At 38.7% G+C, this 19274-nt stretch overlaps 2 protein-coding genes across 5 annotated transcripts; both read right to left on the reverse strand.

Annotated features, from left to right (window-relative positions):
- Nucleotides 1-768: 768 nt before the first annotated feature.
- On the reverse strand, nucleotides 769-8107 carry rab41 (RAB41, member RAS oncogene family). 4 transcript variants are annotated; one of them, XM_068715029.1, is made up of 8 exons: nucleotides 7958-8107; nucleotides 6728-6786; nucleotides 6523-6576; nucleotides 5512-5617; nucleotides 5071-5182; nucleotides 3998-4091; nucleotides 3089-3155; nucleotides 769-2878 (listed from the first exon to the last, which is right to left on the reverse strand). In XM_068715029.1, the coding sequence occupies exons 1-8, from the start codon at nucleotides 8034-8036 to the stop codon at nucleotides 2814-2816; spliced, it is 636 nt and encodes a 211-aa protein (XP_068571130.1). In that variant the 5' UTR covers nucleotides 8037-8107; the 3' UTR covers nucleotides 769-2813. The 4 variants fall into 4 exon arrangements, with proteins under 4 accessions (XP_068571130.1, XP_068571129.1, XP_068571132.1 ...); XM_068715028.1 differs by lacking the exon at nucleotides 3998-4091 and adding an exon at nucleotides 4512-4605; XM_068715031.1 differs by lacking the exon at nucleotides 5512-5617 and adding an exon at nucleotides 6131-6236.
- A 1354-nt stretch (nucleotides 8108-9461) lies between these two features.
- On the reverse strand, nucleotides 9462-14569 carry arr3b (arrestin 3b, retinal (X-arrestin)). Its single transcript, XM_068715471.1, has 15 exons — nucleotides 14502-14569; nucleotides 13065-13095; nucleotides 12842-12902; nucleotides 12702-12746; nucleotides 12412-12605; nucleotides 12211-12270; nucleotides 12044-12111; nucleotides 11797-11932; nucleotides 11619-11703; nucleotides 11346-11418; nucleotides 10914-11051; nucleotides 10677-10754; nucleotides 10503-10526; nucleotides 10333-10391; nucleotides 9462-9526 (listed from the first exon to the last, which is right to left on the reverse strand). Exons 1-15 carry the CDS (start codon nucleotides 14567-14569, stop codon nucleotides 9462-9464), a joined length of 1185 nt encoding a protein of 394 aa, XP_068571572.1.
- Between the last annotated feature and the right edge of the window lie 4705 nt (nucleotides 14570-19274).

Below are 19274 nucleotides of genomic sequence, written 5' to 3' on the forward strand. Positions count from 1 at the left end.
AATGGTATTTAGAGATACATGGCTGTTTTTCTGAAATACTGATAGTAGTGGTGGAAGGTAACTATTTACATGTTACTTTGTACTCCTACTTCACTACATTTCAGAGGCAAATTTGTAACATTATACCTTTATAAATGTAGTTACTAGTTAGTCCACAGCTCCAGATTATTAATACAACATATAGAATATAATATATTAAAGAAGTTAAAATGAGCTCCACCTTTACCAGCTTCAACATTTAAGTGATGTACATATTGAGGAATCAATAATTATAGTCATTAAAAACTATATTCTGAAATGAGCCATTCTGTGTGATAAATACTTTTGGTACTTTAGTCATATTTTAAGGTTAATACTTCTACAAAAATAAACAAAAGTAGTACATGACTTTTAAGAGATCCTTGTGTATGAATATTGGCACATAGATTTATGAAACCCCAGATAAGACATTCAGGTTGTTTTTCTTCTTTCAATGTCTTTTGGGTAAATATGTCCATCAAGAACACAGCAGACATGCGTGTACTGCAATCTCACGTTCCTACCGAGCCACACCTTCCTGTTACACTACATGCCTCTGATGTGTTACCTAATGAGTAGTTTCTGTCGACTTTAGTGACCTGCGACACAACAGGTTTCTCACATTCAACTGACGTGCTGCATAGTTTCGCTTATGGACTGAATGTACAGAGCATGAATGTTTGTGGGTCATTGGAAATGAGAGAATCGTGAATGTGCTTCAGAAAAAGAACAAAAAGAGGATCACAGATGTTACATTTTGGTGAAATATCTTTATTTTATTCCATGTGATAGGCCTACACTTGTGTTTCATTAACTCTCCTTTTTATACATCACATAGTAATAGAACATTATTCACACAAACGTTGCTAAACACGAGTAGACAGCATATTTCAAATGGACAGACACGATTCAGAATAGCACAAAGCTGAGTATTTAGTCAGTGACAAGTAATAGAAGAGCTACTCATGTTAAAATGGCCGTTTGATGGAATCAATTACATAATGTTTTTAATCCATTTTAAAATGTTGACATTTCAAAACAAGCTACAGCAAATGAACAGTGTCTTTTGTTGTGCTATGGCTAGTTAGTTGGTTTGTGTTAAACTGTGTGTGTGTGTGTGTGTGTGTGTGTGTGTGTGTGTGTGTGTGTGTGTGTGTGTGTGTGTGTCTGGAGACAGTGCAGCCTTTACCTTTGACTGTAAACTAAGCTACTGTCTACACACACACACACACACACACACACACACACACACCCCCACACACAGTGTGTGACAGGAAAAAAATGTTACTGGGCCCAAGTGTCGCCTTTAGGTGAAGTCTCGGAAGACACGCAATAACACAATAAATTAAAAAAAAAAAAAAAAAAACTTTCAACATGCGTGTAAAAATCTGTACTTTTGGTCAAGCATACAATGTTATCTGTATGTCCAAGTAACAAAATAAATAAACACATAAAACCAACAGTCCTACACAGGCGATAGCACTACAGCAAAGGATACTGCGACTAACTTCTCTGCACTTTTTTTTTTTTTACAGCAAGGGTTGTTAGTAAGCGTTAGCTGCATCTGAGGACAAACTCTTATCTACCAGCTCTACAAAACAACTAGTGAAGCCATGAACCAGTCAGCAGGCTTCTTTTATATTTTACAATATTTGTGGCTTGATTCAGTGCACAACGTTGGTGAACAAACAAGCAAGGCATCTGTGTTCTTATCCATATAAATCCTGCATGGTGAGCATGCTGCATGTTCTTGCAATAGTGTAATCAACACAACACAAAGTCTCAATGAGATGGTGGGTACATCATAGTGACCAAAGTGACAACTTTCCATCAGCGTGGAAAAACTAAACACTGGCTTTTTAATATATAGATTTTTTTTTTTAGGGGCATCTTATAAATGAAAACTCCTCCTCAGACATGTTAGTATGCGTGCAGCTAATTTAACAACTTGGAGTAAAGACCGCTGCTTTAGTTTTAATGCAGACATAGCTTCAGGTTAGTAGCCATTCTAGTGAACTTGGGACAGTTTCCCTTTGATGATCTATTACCTCATTGTTTGGTTACGCATCCCTTTTGCACTGTTTTAAATGAGGTCTCAAATAATGTATATTTGGTCTGCTGATGTTGTATTATTATAATACTGTTGTATTTGGCAGTTTAAAATGTGTCCGGTATAAATAATACCCAATGAATGACCCTCTTCCATTCGAGCCTGATGTGGTAAAATGATGGTTAGCAATGACGTAAATTCACTGGTAAGATCCTGCATCTACTTCCTCAAAATAAGACAAAGTCAAGAAATAATAAGTCATCTGAGAGACAGAATAGTTGGAGGCAAACTCTCCCGTTTAAAATAAAATAAAAAGTAAAATACGATGGGTTGAGAACTCAACCTTGCAGAGGCATTTAAATAATCCCAAGCAGTTTTACTTTACAACAATGACGAGAGTAACAGCACTAAGAATCCGAACTGTGCAATAACTCACGAGCGGTTAGCTATGTCAGTCTGCGATCCTATAGAATGCCATGCAACTGGATGAAGATCTGATCATTTAACTTATTCCTTGTTTTAAACGTTTACTTTTGATCCATTATTTCTCCCCCCAGATAATCTGTTTCAATACAGTAATGCACATCCACACGGTTACTCTGAAAAGTCACTGAGTTGAAAAGGGAAATAAAGAGACAGGTCCTCCGTCCCAGTGGCAGTGTGCCAAGGGTGGAGAGAGAGAGAGTGGCCACTGAGAGACAAGCTGTTGGTGGGGAGGAGACAGGCTGGGTGAGGGTGAGGTGTACTAGCATGAGCAGCTGCTCTCGGTGACAGTCATCTCTGGCTGTTTCTCCAGTTTGATGTCGATCACTGAGAGGACTGTGTTAAGTAACATCGTCGATGAATCAGCAAATTTCATTTCAGCATTTTCTGCAGCGCTATCTGGCTGCCATCTTCTCGGTGAACACACGAGTATTTTGTTACCAGCTTTTCTATTTTTACAGTATTAAAGCCATGGTGGCAATAAGAACTGCACGGTAGTGAGGCAATTTCTGTTGAACGCAGCTTTGAAAAGGATACTGTCCTCTTTGCTTTTCTCCGGTGTGCTATCCATCCCAGGCAATGCAGCAGCAACACGACGGAACAGCTAGAAAACAAAGTCAGAAGATTTAACAATTAAACACATGTTTCATTACCCTTTAATGCAAGAAACAAGCTGTCAAATAGGGGTGAGTGATTTGGATTAAAACTTCTAGCACAGCGTATGTACTTGTATTATATTATGACATAGTAAATGTAAAGTTTATACATAACATAATCAGTCTATTCTGGGGTAATAATCACATTGATGAAAACAAATCTTGTAAATCCCTTTTTTCCCCATAATGCAATCTTGCTCAGTCATTTGCTCCATTCCCCACAAAAGGCCAAATACAACCAGCAATATTGAAGGAATAGTTACCTCAGTATAAACAGAAATATATATCTATATAGTTATCACCCACCCCTACTGTCACATGGGATATATACACAGTACAGACAGAAAGTGATCAAAGCAGTCATTCCTAAATAATGCATTTCATTGAATAACAGGCACAAGAAGTTACAGCAGTGACACAACATGTGATTGCAATTGCTGGTTGAGACAACAGCATGAAATCAAAGTTTGCCGTGATAAACTCCTCCACTGAGCAAACCAATTAAAGTCACAGACACATTTAGAAAAGCTGCAGAAGGTTTTAGTGGATCAGACAAAGAAAAGGAGGACTTGAGAACAAATAGGCACAGCAGCAGTAAACCTGTGCAGACCAAGTGAATATAGAAAAATCTAAAAAGCAAAGCCTGTGGGGGAGGGGGTAAGACAACCAATACAGGAGGTACTAGGAATACCAAGACAAATCATGATCATACAAGAGGGGGAAAGAAGGCAGAAAGAGTTAAGCGTAGACTTTGAGGGCAGAAACCACCTTGAGAGAGCAGAATCTCTACCTGTTTGACATTGTAGCCAGTCTTTGCGCTGGTTTCAATGAACATGACATTCAGTTCCTTAGCTCTCTGCTCACCCTCCTCCGTGGTGATCTGTCTGCTCAGGTAGAAGTAGAGGGGAGGGGGGTATGGACGAACAGACAGATATGGAAAGAAACATCGCAAAGAGGACAGGCCAAAAGGAGAGGGACAAGATGGAGAGAGAGAGAGAGAAACAAAGAACAGCTCAACACAGACTCTTGTTGTCTTTTGGTGAAGAAGAGAGAGAGGTTAGTTTAGTTATAACACGGACAAACAGAGAGGAAGACGAAGGGAGAGAAGCTGCTGAGTAAAGACGAAGCAGCGGGAGAACGACTCCAGAGATCATTCATTCATCAAACACACTCTGATCCGTATAACGAATACACGGAGGAGTTGTACATCCCAGGCGGCACATCTCGGCCTCCCTAACCTAAAGGACATCATGACTGTCAGGACTACTTGTCAGTATTACGACTTGCTGTTGCTGGACACCAACCTGTTTGACGTTATAGCCCGCCTTGGCACTGGTCTCTATGTACATCACATTGAGTTCACGAGCTTTCCTCTCTGCCGCCTCAACAGAAACTTGCCTGCCATGGTCCCGGGGAGGGAGGGGGAGGGAGTGGAGCGGAGTGTGGTGTTGAGGGAAAAAAACACACAAAAAAATAAATAAAATCAAAATGACATGGAGAGAATAGAGCAGGAAAGGAAACAAACAAAAAAGTAAAGCAAAGAAAAAAAAAAAAGGCAGAACAGAAATGTAATAAAATTATAAGAAAAATAAAATAAAAATACAAATAATATCACTAAAATCACTAATAAAAAAGGCTGGAGTATGTAAAATGCCATGGGATGATTAAAGTCAAAACTGGATGGGATGCACTGAAGGGAAGAAAAGTGGGATTCCAGGCTTTGGCAGTTTATATACTAAAATATTTAATGCTTTGAATTGTCTAATTGTAGCAACAACATAAAAGCGCAGTCTATTTATCAACTATTGTAACTAGAATTAGAAAATAATTACAATCGTTCACACATCTCTCACAACCATGTACCTTTTGTCCGCCAAGTCTGTTTTGTTCCCAACAAGCATGATAATGACATCACTTCCTCTCTCTGTTCTAACATCATCAATCCACTTTGAGGTTTGCTGGAATGAATTAAGATCTGTGGATGAACAAAAAACAACACAGAATTACTGTACACACATCGACCACATGCTACCCTAAAAGACATAACACATTTGGTATTTTAGCTGTAGTTAAAAGTGTGCTCAAGCAGGTGCTATTATTCATTGGAAAGGCAGTGCATTTTATGTAAGAAAAGCTTGTAGAATAGTCGTGTTAGTCAGAAGTATTAAGAGGAGAAGCTTGAAGAAGGAAAATAAACTAAAAAGGTTATTAGCAGAAGCACATAAAGTAGCAACTATGCCAACACAGCTTCCTTCCAACTGCTCTAGGCCCCTACAGAAAGGTTAGAGTACAGCCCTGACTCACTGGTGATGTCATAAACAACCACGGCAATGGTAGAGTCACGGATGTAGCTGGGAATTAGGCTACGAAAACGCTCCTGTCCAGCAGTGTCCCAAAGCTGGAGCCGGACCTGAGGATTGGAACGGAGGGGGAAGAAAAGGACAAGGAGATAAAGAGGGGGGAAGGCAGAACAAGAAAGAGGAGAATAGGACAGTCATAAAAGGAACTGCAAGCCAAGCAGCAGAGATGAAAATGGCCTTTAATGGAGGAACGGGGGAGAATCATCCAAATGCAGAAGGGTCAGAGACGACCAGCGTTATGCTGACAAGAAATGTAAATGTACGCCCTGGTGAATCATTATTAGGCTGCTTCAGAGGTTCTCTGCCCATGAGGTGACGTCGGAAGACATTTTTTGTTATTCCTTCAAATCAGCCTCATATGTAAAGCATTTAGGAAGCACACACCTCACTGCACAGTGCTGGAGAAATGCATTAGTATCACTGTGGCTGATGCAAACACTCTGGATTATACTCTCATCATGCTGTCCAGTGGGATTGTCCCAGCTAGTAAATGCTCTTTATTTTATTTTTTTGCCCTTCCACATTCTATGCGAAGGACAAGGAAGTGAGGCCATGATACCTACTGGCTATGTCATAAACCACCACAGCAGCGGCTGAGTCGCGGATGTAACTGGGGATGAGGCTGCGGAAACGCTCCTGTCCGGCTGTATCCCAGAGCTGCAGCCGAATCTGTGGCCAGCCGTGAAATGAATGTGGGAAGGGAGGGATGGGGGGGGGGCATTTCATGACCCAGCCAGGGGATGGAAGGAAAACAAAAACTTCAAATAACGATGGAGGCTAGAAACATGATCGCATGCCGAAACAAAATGAATAGTAAAATCTAGAATAATGTGAAAACAATGTGAAATGGTGAAAGGGAAATAAATGGTGGCTATTACATAAAAAGCAAATGCATGCTTTAAGCTTTTCTATGCAAATGGGAATGATGAATTACAATAAAATACACAGGGCTTACCGTACGATCTTCTAGGTACATGGTTTTTGACAAAAAGTCAATGCCAATTGTTGCCTGTAAGACAATCAATGCATTAAAACATTGTTAGGGGTACAATACTTGGGACAAAAATCTCTTGGAACACGCCACATATTGATTATGAATATAATCAATCCGTGCCTTAGCACACAAATTCTGCATCATAGTGTGGACCATATGTTTTTACCTGATAAGTGTTGTCGAAACTGTCATACATAAACCTGGTGATGAGTGAGGTTTTCCCAACTGTAAAACACAGAAACAGACGTGTTAAGACTTGATCCTGGCAATCAATGATCATCTACAAGACCAAAAACTCAAAACTTAAGATTAAATACCCTATTACATCCATTCTAATTTTGCATAATATGAAGGAAAAAATAATAATCAATGCATCCGTGACACCACATGGTGAGTAAAGAGCTGTAATCGTTGATGCTATGTGGACTGCTGAACCCACACGCTGAGCTGGCAATATGGGTGGAGCCACAACATTTTGAGAAATAAAAATAGCTTGACTTGTTATGTTTGTTTCGTGATGAGAGAGATGTCATTGCCATGTTAGACAATCACCCCTATACTATAATAACGTATAATAATGTCAGTATTAAGCTGTCGTGAAATGGTAAAAGGCCGACTGGTCTGGACCCACTGGCCGACGTGGCTCTGCAAGGTGCTGCCGTAAAAAAAAAAAAAAAAAAGAAGCTAACTGCTAAGTTAGCTTAGCTTTAGTGCTACAATGAGAGATACGCGGATGAACTTTGCTAATTCCCTTGATGTATGTCGAGTCTCACGTTTGAAGGCAACGATTCTTAAAGTCCCGAAAGCCACATTGGGTGGTTTAAATTATGTAGTAACCGCTTTAGTAAACGTTAGCAAACGATACTGATGGAAGTATTTCACTCTAGCACAGCTAGCGTCAACTGCTAGCCTTTAGCCAAAAGTAGTTAACCAGCTACCGTTAGATGATGCTGATGACCACTGTAAGGACAGTGCCCCTTACTTTGAACCAGGCAACAAACCAGTACGTAGGTTAGTCATAAAACAGTCATGTTATGAAACGATAACTCAACTTATTGTGGGCATTTAATAACGTTAAAGAGCGAGATGTTTTGGCTAGCTCACAGAATTAGCGTTAGCTAGCTATACAATGACATCATCACGAGTGAGGAGAAAACGTTGTATCCGTAAATATTTTCGTCATCGTACTCTCTCTTGAATACTGAAATATTAACGTGTCGCTTTGTATCATCACTGACCGGTTCACGACCGGTGGATAACTTTATCCTGCTAGCCAGCAGCAAACTAGCAGCAGGAGCTAATTTATCTAGCTAGCTAACGTTACGTTAATCTTAGCCACTTCTTAAATAATCCAACCAAATTATCACTCGGTTAAAGTACGCCGTGTCCTTCTTACCACTCTGTTCGCCCAGAAAGACGAGCTTGAACTTTCGTAGAGGGTTGCCAAACTCTCCGCCGCCGGTCGAGGTTGACATTTTGTTCCAAAAAATAAACTGCTAACTGTTAGCTGACTTTGGCTAATGATGTGATGTCTAGACCGGAGAGAAGCGAGTAGTGTATCCGGCACTAGCTCGCGCTATTGTTTTCTTAACCGTAAAGTGAGAAACAGCGTCACCAAGAGGCCACTGTTGGGATACAACAAAGGTAACGTAAACCTTATGTCCTTATGTTTTAATTCAATAATTATAATCATTTAATATAATAATTTATTTTAAATTCAATAGTATTCTATTTCATTGTTTATATTATGAATTGTTTTATATTTAATATTTTTACTCTGTTATTTTTATTGTAAATATTGTGCATTTTACTCAATATTTTGTATTAATTACTCTGTTACTTTGATTGCTTACCTGTATCATAATGCTGCTGTAGCGAACAAAGTATCTATCTATCTATCTATCTATCTATCTATCTATCTATCTATCTATCTATCTATCTATCTATCTATCTATCTATCTATCTATCTATTTTAATTTGGCTAGAGAGAATAATTGAGTTACTCTGATTTTAGAGGTTGTGATGGCCTTTTACTAAGCTAGGTAACATTTGGTGCTTGTTTGGACATTTGGAAAAAGGAAGAAGCATATGAAGAGGAAGGCTCTCTAAACTAGTGGTTAGTTTTCTATTTGGGTCACAGCTTTGGAGCACCTGGCCCATCAAATCGCATCAATGTGCAGCAAAAATATAGCAAATTATATAGCTAATATATTTAGCTGTATGATTCAGAGCTTTGGTGGTTGTTAATTTTAGTCCCAAATAAAATATACACAGTTAGCATAAAAATAAAAGTGGAACTATTATATTAGAAAACAATCAGATTAATCCTAAGAGCTTTCATAGGCTATTCTTTCACGTTTGTTATAACAATTATTATGACATTTTTTTATTAAGATATATATTTTTATACTTTGTTATATGATTAATTCTCAGTTTAAATAAAATATAAGCCTTGAAATTAAAATACTGAGCAAAATAAACAAACAATCGAATAATTGGGGGAAAACAATGAGTTTATTAACTTTTCTTGTCAATAAATAGTGACACAAGTAGGATGATTTTGGGGATATTTATCCCACAGCGGCACATTCAGTCATAATATATCATGGCTCTAATGACCGCAATAACGATTCAGGATAATTAGAGGTTTGGTAATCAAAACACATAGAAAGAAAAGTCTACGAAACATTTCTTTTGACAAAAAAACATACACAATACTTGTTTATTTCTATTCAATGCTATATTGGCATTCAGAGAAATGTCACACAGAGTTTTGACTCTTTGGTAATACCTAATGAACATGTATATGTACAGGTAACTTAAAAACAATTTTAGTGATTCAATGACACTCTGTGCTTTTCTTCGTTGGTGTTGAGTTCCTTTTTGTTCTGTGTTCTCGGTCAGAGAGGTGATTTTCCTTCGCTGGTCATCTCAACCCTCCATGGCTTCGATTGAGATGTCTGCCCTGTTGGCATGAAACGGACAAACAGCTGATTCTGTGAGTCCAACATTACATTACAAGATAACTCACAAAATGCATTTCATCTCATTTTATATACAGCAACTGTGATTTTTTTACAACATAATGCAGACTACCCCTTTCTACATATGGATATTATGGGCTATGTATCTAATGCATACAGTAATAGCTTTAGTACAACTATTCAATTAGTTGCCATTGGATGTTGTAACAAAACAAACATCTTGGAGGGGAAGCAGCAAGGGTTCAAATGTAATATTTCACACAAACACAATAAGGTTCTAGGATGAAACGTTGCACTTATTCAAGGGCCATCATATTTTGTGCTAACCTTTGCTTTGGAAATGCTTGTCATACAAATGAAACAATCATTTGATCGTTCCGTCGATATACAGTACGTCATGAACTTTATCTAACATCGTTTTCAGATTAGGTATTTATTTCATAGAGAAGACGTGCGTTGTAGCCCTTGAAGAAGTGAACATTGTACAACGCACTGAATTGGAGGTGACCTCACCTGAACTAATGAGGGTTTTAATCCAACTGGCTGTGGTTCATTAAATACACAGAGGAGAGAAATATAAGCAGCATTTCACAAACATCAAAGCCACAGGTGAATACGTTCACAGAGACTAGTTTATACTTACACTTCTGCTCAGGATACAGCGATGACATGCAGTAAATGGATAGAAGGAGAGGACATGACATTTAACATAGTCAATAATTAATCAATGCTGTCTTTTTTTTGTTTAAGTGGAAAGCATTTAAATGGAAATTATATTCAAAAAGACTGCACTCACCTGCAGGTTTTGGGGACATCAGAGTCAAAGGAAGCTCCAAAGTGACATCGCTGAAAATGAGAAAAAACTAAGTTTTATCATTACAAATATACAGAATAGTAATTTAGATATTATTCACACTAATACCATGTGACCACAGAGGGAAGACGATCAATATTTACCTTCCTGTTAAGCCACCCAGCAGGCTTTTTATGTGAGAGAGAGAGAGAGAGAGAGAGAGAGAGAGAGAGAGAGAGAGAGAGAGAGAGAGAGAGAGAGAGCACAATAAAAGAAACCTTTAGTCTGCACAATATGAAGTATCATGCATAAATATTTTATATTCATTTGATCCTTACCCTCCGCCGCCCAGCACTAGATTGACCTTGACTTTATAGGAGATGACGATTCCCTGCATCTCCTTTTCTCCTTGACTCCTGTGAGGAGACAGGAATAGTTAAGCTTTCAGAGCTTGAGGATTTGGTCTAAGACATGATAAGTGGATGACACAATGTATCACCACCACCTCCCAATAAGAGGATGACAACCAGTCCGGGGCTCACAATAAGCCCATTGATGAGAGACTTGTGGCTTACAGGGTGGTGGACGCTAGGTGGGTGTCCTCGTCTTTTAGCCGGCCGTCCACTGAAAGACCCCGCTTCTCTTTGTTGTTGGCCAGCAGGGGGGTTACTTGGAAGGACTTCTCGAATGTAGAGTTGGCATCAATTGTCTCCCTGTGTGATGCAGTGAGATATAGAAATAAATAAATAAATAAATGAATGAATAATAACGCACGTTTAACTTAACAGACATTATTTGTGTTGTTTAAAGTTTTCCTCAATCCAAACTGAGATGTTTCAGTAAAAGCTGTTTTGAATTTATCTAGTGGGAGGTGTGAATGTATTTTTAACAAGGATTTACAGATATTTAATTTCTCAGAAAATGCTAATTTATAAATTCATTAAATTGAATCTCAATAAGCTTTATAATAAGCTAACAAGCCTCTTTTAATACAGTGACAGCCTTACGCAAACTCCTCGGAGCAGACCGCCTTGCTGTACGTATCAGATGAGTAGAGCACCACACTTGTTAGCTGCTCAACTAAAAGAAGAAATAGCGTTGTTAGAATGATCAGTTAAAATGTATGACTCTTTACCATATACATATACACACTTTACACAGATACGTCATCCCTTACTTATGTTCTTTTTCCTCTCCTCCCTCTCTCACAAGCTATACACAAACACCATGTTTTAAGTATGTAACTTCAGTCAAGGGTTTATCTTTTCCTTGATGCTCACCTGAAATTTGGATTTTCTTCACAACCTTGGTGGTTTCGTTGTTGATTTTTACATTGACGGTGATCGGATCTCCGTGGTAATAAATCTAAATAAATAAGAAACATTTTAGTCTGAATAATTATAGCGTTAGCTATGTATGTATATCATGCCAAAATATAGTATGTACACTTCAATGTACCTCTTTTCCAAGGGAGGCCTCCATGTTAACAGGCTTGTCACTCATCATAAACTGCTTTGCTATATCACCCTTGGGTCCAGGCTTGTTGGTAGCTGGTGCAAACTGTATTTTGCGAATCATCAGGCGGCAAGTGTCCCTAAGACCATGAAAAACACAGGCAAAGAGAGTCAGGGTTAACCCTTCTATATGTCCTTTAATGCAACACAAGATTGCGCTGACAGAATGGTTTGACTGTGGACATTCATACTTCTTCTCAACTTCTTCATCTGCTGCGTTGGCAACGTATCCTTTAACCTCAAAGTCCACACCGCAAGCCTACAACAAAACAAGACCCCAATAAATGCTTTGTTTGTCAAGCAGAGTAGTATATAAGAGTGATGGAAAAGAGATAATGAAAATTGACAGGAGTGGTACCTTGCCAGCATCATTTGGCCCAGGCTGCAGGGAGACTGAGCATGGCAGATCTGCTGGCATCTGAAACAAGTAGAAGCATTAATAAATACCACTTCAAGAAGATGACCGAAAAGTGATATGTGGTTGATCAATCTAGTGTTTCTCTGAAGGACAGTTATTAATATGTTATATATAAAAAGTGAGTGAGTTATAATTCCTCACCTGGAAGGAAAAGGGACATCCTTGCTCTCCAGTTTTCTTCATGAGGGATTCCTGCATTGGTGTTTTGGCTCCGTTTGCGCCTGTAGGTGGATACACCTGGACGCGCTGTATCCAGATGTCTCTCCTGAAGGACAGCCCGATAACATCCAAGTCGTCGCTTCCATAGCGGAAGGCACAAGCAAGGTAGACAAATACTGCAATGGAAAGAGATATGTTCAAGGTTGTCTTTGCGTGGCATACATTTAGGAACTATAACTTTTTGTCATTGACAGCGAATCAGATGGAAATACCTTTTTTCCCGCCAAGACCAGAAGGGTCCACTTTAATGACACCGTCTGCAAAGGAGAGGGGAAGCATTAGATCACACAGAGACACATCTGCTGTATGTGTGCAGATTTGAGGATGTATAAACAGACATTGTGCCACGCACCAACTACTTCCACTGAATTCACATTGTCCACAAAGTCTCTCTTCCCCAAGTACAGGGCGATCTGAGAGAGACGGAGAAATGGATACAGTTACTCCTCGGCCAAGGTTACCAGAGTTTGGAAGTTATTTCTGGGAGTTGGAATAGCTTCACACAAAATGCACTCCTCCCTCTGACCAAGGGGTTGCTTTATAATGACTATATTATAGAGGCCACTTCCACTTACATGTCCGCTGCCGCTGGTCTTCTTATATACCCTAAAAAGAGAGGGAAAAAAAAACATTGAATTATTTAATTCTTTAACACTTTGGGCCTCACTGAAAAACACAAGAGCTCAGAAATTTGGTCATTTTTTTTCTTCCTTACAATAACTTATTTTATTCTTCAGACAAAAGGCGTTATGCACCCACGACATTGGGTTGGTGCACATATATTAAATGAAAAATTAGTATTAATTATATCAGATTTTTGTTTATAAATTCCGTACTTGGGTGCTGACTTGACTATTAGACTCATATCCCTGCAAATCTCTCGGATTAATCCTACATTCCTGCGGAGTATTGACCTGTAATATCGAATATTGACTATTTCTTGGCAAACGTGTGGATTTCTCAATATCAATACCCCAAAAATATTATGTCTCTAAAGATTCCAAGCATTACATGAAACAGGTGGTGTTCGCTTCTTTCGATGTGTTCCAAGTAATCCTGTTAACTTTTACTTTTGTCTTGTAAATCTCTCTTCCAAGACCTCATCCTCACAATCCACCTTAATCAGGAATTATCCATATCCTGGAGGACTGGAGTGTTGGAGGAGTCTTAGAGACATTTGTGCGTGGCTCTGCCAAGATGTGAAATTGTTACTTAAAAGCCACTGGGCTTCTTTCTTGTGAAGTCACTATCGACTTTGATCCCTGCATGGCTACAGTGCTTTTCTTCATTCTGTTGAATGAGTCAAGTTTCAAAAATCTGTTTATTAAAAAAAAACAATATCAAAGTAAATTTAACTTAAGTAACACGAATTAAAGGATTAACGTTTGGTATTTCATTGTGAGCCAGCATAAATGATCCCTGTTTCAGCTTTAACTAACGTCTTTTTTGTGGTATTTTAATTCCCTAAAATTGACAAGAAAAGGTTTAAATTTTAACCTCGAATGTAAACTAATTACCATTTCAGGATAGCTGCTGAATTAATAAGCAAAAGAGTCAAAACTCTTAATACTTACTTTGACATTTTGATAGCAAAGTTATGGATCCAGTCTGCAAATAAAAAAGATGAAATGTCATTTGTAGTTTATTGTTGGGAGTTTTTTGAAAGGCTTTTTCAAAAACATTAGAAGAATGTAACGTTACTCTTTTTTTAAATTTAAATCATAAAGACCACTGAAGAAGTTCACTCATTATTATAATATGACAATCAGAATTTCTTAATATCTTCCTAATAGAAAGAGTAGATTTTACAATTGATTTAACTAAAACAATAAAGAAACTATATTTCTCAATCTTTGCACAATCTTATTGATCGTTTGAGTGCTCAAAGCGTATATTCCTGTAAAGCAACAGCAGTGGCACAGTTAATGCTCCCCTGTGCAGCAGCTGTAATATCATTCTATCATTTCAATATATTTGTATTGTGTGTAACGTTGAGAAAGCCGCTCACTTACCGTGCCCTCAGTGTTCCCTGCTGTCTTCTGTAATCCGTCACCGTGTCGTGTGAGCGAGTGTCAATCATTGCCTCCCGTTTGCTTTTATACTGTGACCTCCCAACCTTGGCGCCCTCCCCTCCGCTTACCCAGCCTGACAAAGAGGGCTGTTTTAGAGAAAATCTGATTAATTCATTAGAACACTACTGTTTTGGTGCACAGTGTGTGTAAAAATAATGTTGTGTATGTGACTTCGAAAGCTCAGAGACGTGGGCAGTTTTTTTTTTTGGGGGGGGGGGGGGGGGGGACGAAAACAAAGTGCAATTAACAGGCTGTGGAGGGAAACTCTGTTGGTCACTTGGTCTTTGTCTTTTTTCCCCACATGTTCATGTGCAGCAGGACGTGAACAATACTGAGCACTAACCATTTTGCACATACTGTCCTCCATATTCAAATGAATGAAATCAGCCTACCCAGATCATGACTAAACAACACCCAGCTCTACATAGTTTTTAACATCACTGTAAGTAAATTAAAAAAACAGACTTTTCTTATGGAAGCCTATCTATTGAATAACGGTGGGTAAAATGGCACACTGTCCACTGACAATAGAAGACCTGCAGGGGAAACCATTCTCAAAGTCTATGATTGTAAAAACTTGCTTTTTTTGTGGCTCAGTGATAAAATATATATTTGACTTCTTTGCTCCACGGTGTGGGATGCTATTTGAGCCTCACTAAGATTAGAGGATTGTCTTATGAATGGAGCATTCGTGAATGTTCAAGGACTTCCTTTCTTATAGCTTAGACAGAAGTGGAGTGGTATTAGCTGGACTTTGGTTGTTATGCTAGCCGGGACGACAGATGGCTCCTCTACCAAGCTTTGTGCAATCTGTGCTCATGGCAGGTTTACAGAAATCTAAGTGACCTGCCGACTTATTGCTGTACAAGCAACACGGCTTTACAACTCGTAAAAAAAGTCATCATGCCAATCAATTCCACTGTTTGAGGTTGTCATTTGGGTAGGAGGCACAGGTTTAGCCTCCGGAACCACATTCATTGGCAGTGACTTTTAGGAGATGCAGTGGCACACAGAGAGCGATGGAGGTAAATCCGATGGATTGGTGGAGGATCTTCTCACCTCCTCAGTCAGCTGTAATTGATTGATTAATGAGGGAGCTGGATGAAGGGTTTTATGGAGGGCTTGTCACACCTCGGCGGTCAAGGATAATGAATTAGATTGTTGTATGTGTGTGTTGGACTCCCTTCAACTGTCATATAAGGGCAAGGTTTGAGATCTCTTTAAAGCTGCCCAGACTGGACAGCACTGCTGTATGTCGCCTCGCCGGATCATCTGCCAGGAGTTCACAGGCAATATAAAGTTAAGGCGTTTAATACATTAAAGGTGCTCCGCTAATCATTCTGCTTTATTGCTCTACACATTACATGCAGCTTCACTCCTATATGTATGAATCTAATATGTGAGTGCAATTAAATTCAGATCAGCTAAGGGCCTGTGGGCGGCACGCTTTAGACTGCTGCAGTCTACCCGATGTCACTGTAAGACTTCAAGCAAACAATTGCTTTTGGAAGAGTGGTGGTTTGTGGAAGCAGTGGCTCCTTTATGTAAAACATGAGGTTTTTATGTAACTTGGTCTCACAAACTGAAAACTGACCGTGCTCAGGCTTTTCAAGTCCCACACTTCTATTCCCACACGTTGGAAGCAACATTTTAAAAGAAACAAAGCAGTCTCAAAAACTTATGTTTTTCTGATATAATTAGTTGCGTGACACATGTGTTACTGGTATTTGTGTGTGAGTTTATAATGTTCCCGAGTCTTGAATTTAGCTTTGAATATCGATTTTTAAAGGTGTGTACATAGAGATTGACGATCACAAAACCTAATCTCGTCCCTATTTGGGCTCTCAGCTGATGTGTCAGGTCATAACAAGATAGTAGAGTCAATACAAGTAAGGCCTTTCCATGCGGGTTCTGTTCAAAATCATTAGCAACAGCGTCTCTGGCTGTTCTGTAATCAATTTACCAATTTTGTTTTATCTGTAATAGATAACCTAAAAGCTTCTATAGTCTTCTATTCTGTCTGTTCTATTCTTGGCATTTACAGTCATTCTGATACAGCTTCTGTGCGCTTCACTGGGTAAACCAAACCACATCTGGGGGAAACAGCTCTGCCTGAAAGCTTCACACCTCAATTGAGTTGTGGTGTTAACTGACACATTGTGTCAACGCTAAAGAGACACTGGTGATTTATTTATTCTCAGGCCTCTCGGGGTAAAGACAGGTTTAAGGTTAGAGTAATTGTTATGAATTAACTTTGTGAAATGAATTAATCAATCAGAGCTGATAGAATATGAATACATTGTTCAGTCTTTTATACACTGCAATTGTATGATGTGATTCAAGTCAGAAGTTTAATTCACTCTGATCACCATTGTGATGCACTGTTTGTTATATGGCGTAGCTACTAGTTCTGTATTTTCGGTTTACGCTTAATACAATCCAAACTAAAGACAAACAAAAAACAAGGGTAATCTTATTTTCTGTCTCTCTTGGATTTTCTGTTTCCAGTTTGGTCTGTGTGAGGTTACATACAGTCACATAAGCCCCTTACACTTAATCTGGTGCCACTTTTGGCAAGCTCTTTATATAGACAGTCAACTTCGCCTCTGAAATGGACTGCTGGCCAGCCCCAGGGCATTACAGCACCGTGGTATTAGCACTTCTTAACAGCACAGTCTTCAGCGTGTCGCTATAAATTGAGGCAGTGGGGCCGTGTTTTTGGAGTTAACAGGGACACAATCAGATGTGACTGATGGTGCACTGTGTGAAGTGCTGTTATGTTTATGTACAGTACTAAAGTCAACATTGCTGATTTAAACACAGACACACACACACACACACACACACATACACACACACACACACACACACACACACACACACACACACACACACACACACACACACACTGAGTATGAAGTCAGTGGTACGGGGAGCTTACCTGTTAGCTGTTATGCACTGCAACTCCCATGTGACCTTTAGCCAACCTTTCTTTGTAGCAGCTGCTATTCAGCCGATGCTTTAACTTCAAAACGTTGTTGTCGCCATCAGTTGGAAAGATGCATATCAGTTATGAGCACAGCCAGAGCACGTAATCACCACGCTCTTAATCACGACATGGCTCGCTGGATTGTGTTCTTCTTTAAAACATCATCGTAGAACTAAATAAATGGCTTTTGTTATTGTAATATTTTAATCAATACTTGCTGTTTTGGAATGTTTTCTTAAATCCTCCGGTGGAGGCTTTTAATCAAAGTGAATATGTTTAGTAGAAAGCTCTAATACTCTTTACTGTTGGCTCACATACTGTATTATGTGTTCAAGTCCTGGCTTCCTGCCTGGTCTTGATTATATAATATAGAGTAATGTTATTTATTTCCATGGAGCTATTGCTCTATATCAGCAAAACTACAGCTCCTCAAGCCTCTCTGTCATGCAGATAGTGTGTCTAAAACAATGCTAATCAAATTCAAAATCCGATCTCACAGCCGGCGTGGAAGATGAAAGTGAGCAGGCAGTTCTTAGAAATGGAGTACATCCTGCTGTCTCAGTATCTCTCTCAGTATCCTGTCCAAACCACTGCTTGAATAAGCAGAGCGTTTAGATGTGGATGGAGAAGAGAGAGGAATCGTCTTTCTCTAAAGAATGGGATTTTGCTACCAGTGATGACGTTTTGTGGTTCAGGTAAATGTTATCAGCCCTCCATCAGAGATGTGTAGACAAAGCTTGTGTTGTTGTTAAGATGAAGATGAACATATTTTTCAGTTGCTCAAACCAAATCATTGATCATTCAATTTGGTACACAGATCCATTGTCCTCAGAGGATGAACCATAATGACTTTGGTCATTATGGTCATGACTCCTAGAGCCACCAGCAGGTCAATGTTTTCACTTATCCAGTGAAGTGTGTCAACATCTTTTGGATGGATTCACGAACATCCACAGTTTTCAGACAAGGTTATCTATAATAAACTTAAACTGAAATTAAAATTAGCAGTGAAAAATATTGTTAGCAAACTGAAACTAGATATGGACGATACCAGAAAAACTAAAACTAAACTGAAATTATATTGCCTGTTAAAAAAACAATAAAAATAGAATAGCAATAATATATATATATATATATATATATATATATATATATATATATATATATATATATATATATATATATATATCTATATACACACACCGGAAAAGTAGACGAATTTCCGTGGTAACATGAACCACTGAAATTGAAGAGACTTGACATTCCTGTAGATGGCGCTATGCTGCAATTGCTTTACATTGGACACTAAAGTAGCTGCAAAAATAACAGATTAAATATCATGGCCATTCTTACAGTTACACATGTGTTGTATGTTTATGTAGCTACATACTTCTGAGACATACCTGACCCTAACAAAAACAAACTAGAACTAAATATATCAAAGCTTTCTGAAAAACTGAAGCTAAACTAAAACCAGAGCACACTCTGAAACTAACTCAAAACTCATATTAAATTAAAAAAAACCTAAACTACTACAAAACTAACTTTGGTGATCTTTTACTCCAGCGCCACCATGAGGTTGACATTTGTTGATTTGAATGAAACGTTTGGATGGATTGCATGAAATTTGGTACAAACATTCGTGTTCCCAGTAGGATGAACTTTAATCACTTTGGTGATCCCTTTCACTTTTGTCTAATATTTCGGTTTATGACCAAATACCT

The sequence above is a fragment of the Cebidichthys violaceus genome, unplaced genomic scaffold (genome assembly GCF_023349555.1).
Source record: "Cebidichthys violaceus isolate CVI_PGR_0920_01 unplaced genomic scaffold, fCebVio1.0.p SCAF_2, whole genome shotgun sequence".
Lineage (NCBI taxonomy): Eukaryota > Metazoa > Chordata > Actinopteri > Perciformes > Stichaeidae > Cebidichthys > Cebidichthys violaceus.

Coding starts and splice junctions, on each gene's coding strand:
- rab41 (XM_068715029.1), bottom strand. CDS start 8,036: ATGTCAACCTCGACCGGCGGCGGAGAGTTTGGCAACCCTCTACGAAAG. Junction 5,183..5,511: donor GGTTGTTTATGACATCACCA/GTGAGTCAGGGC, acceptor GTTCATCCACAG/ATCTTAATTCATTCCAGCAA. Junction 4,092..5,070: donor ACAGACTTGGCGGACAAAAG/GTACATGGTTGT, acceptor CTACCTGAGCAG/ACAGATCACCACGGAGGAGG.
- arr3b (XM_068715471.1), bottom strand. CDS start 14,569: ATGATTGACACTCGCTCACACGACACGGTGACGGATTACAGAAGACAG. Junction 12,606..12,701: donor TGGTCTTGGCGGGAAAAAAG/GTATTTCCATCT, acceptor TTTCCATTGCAG/TATTTGTCTACCTTGCTTGT. Junction 11,419..11,618: donor GAAGAAAATCCAAATTTCAG/GTGAGCATCAAG, acceptor TTCTTCTTTTAG/TTGAGCAGCTAACAAGTGTG.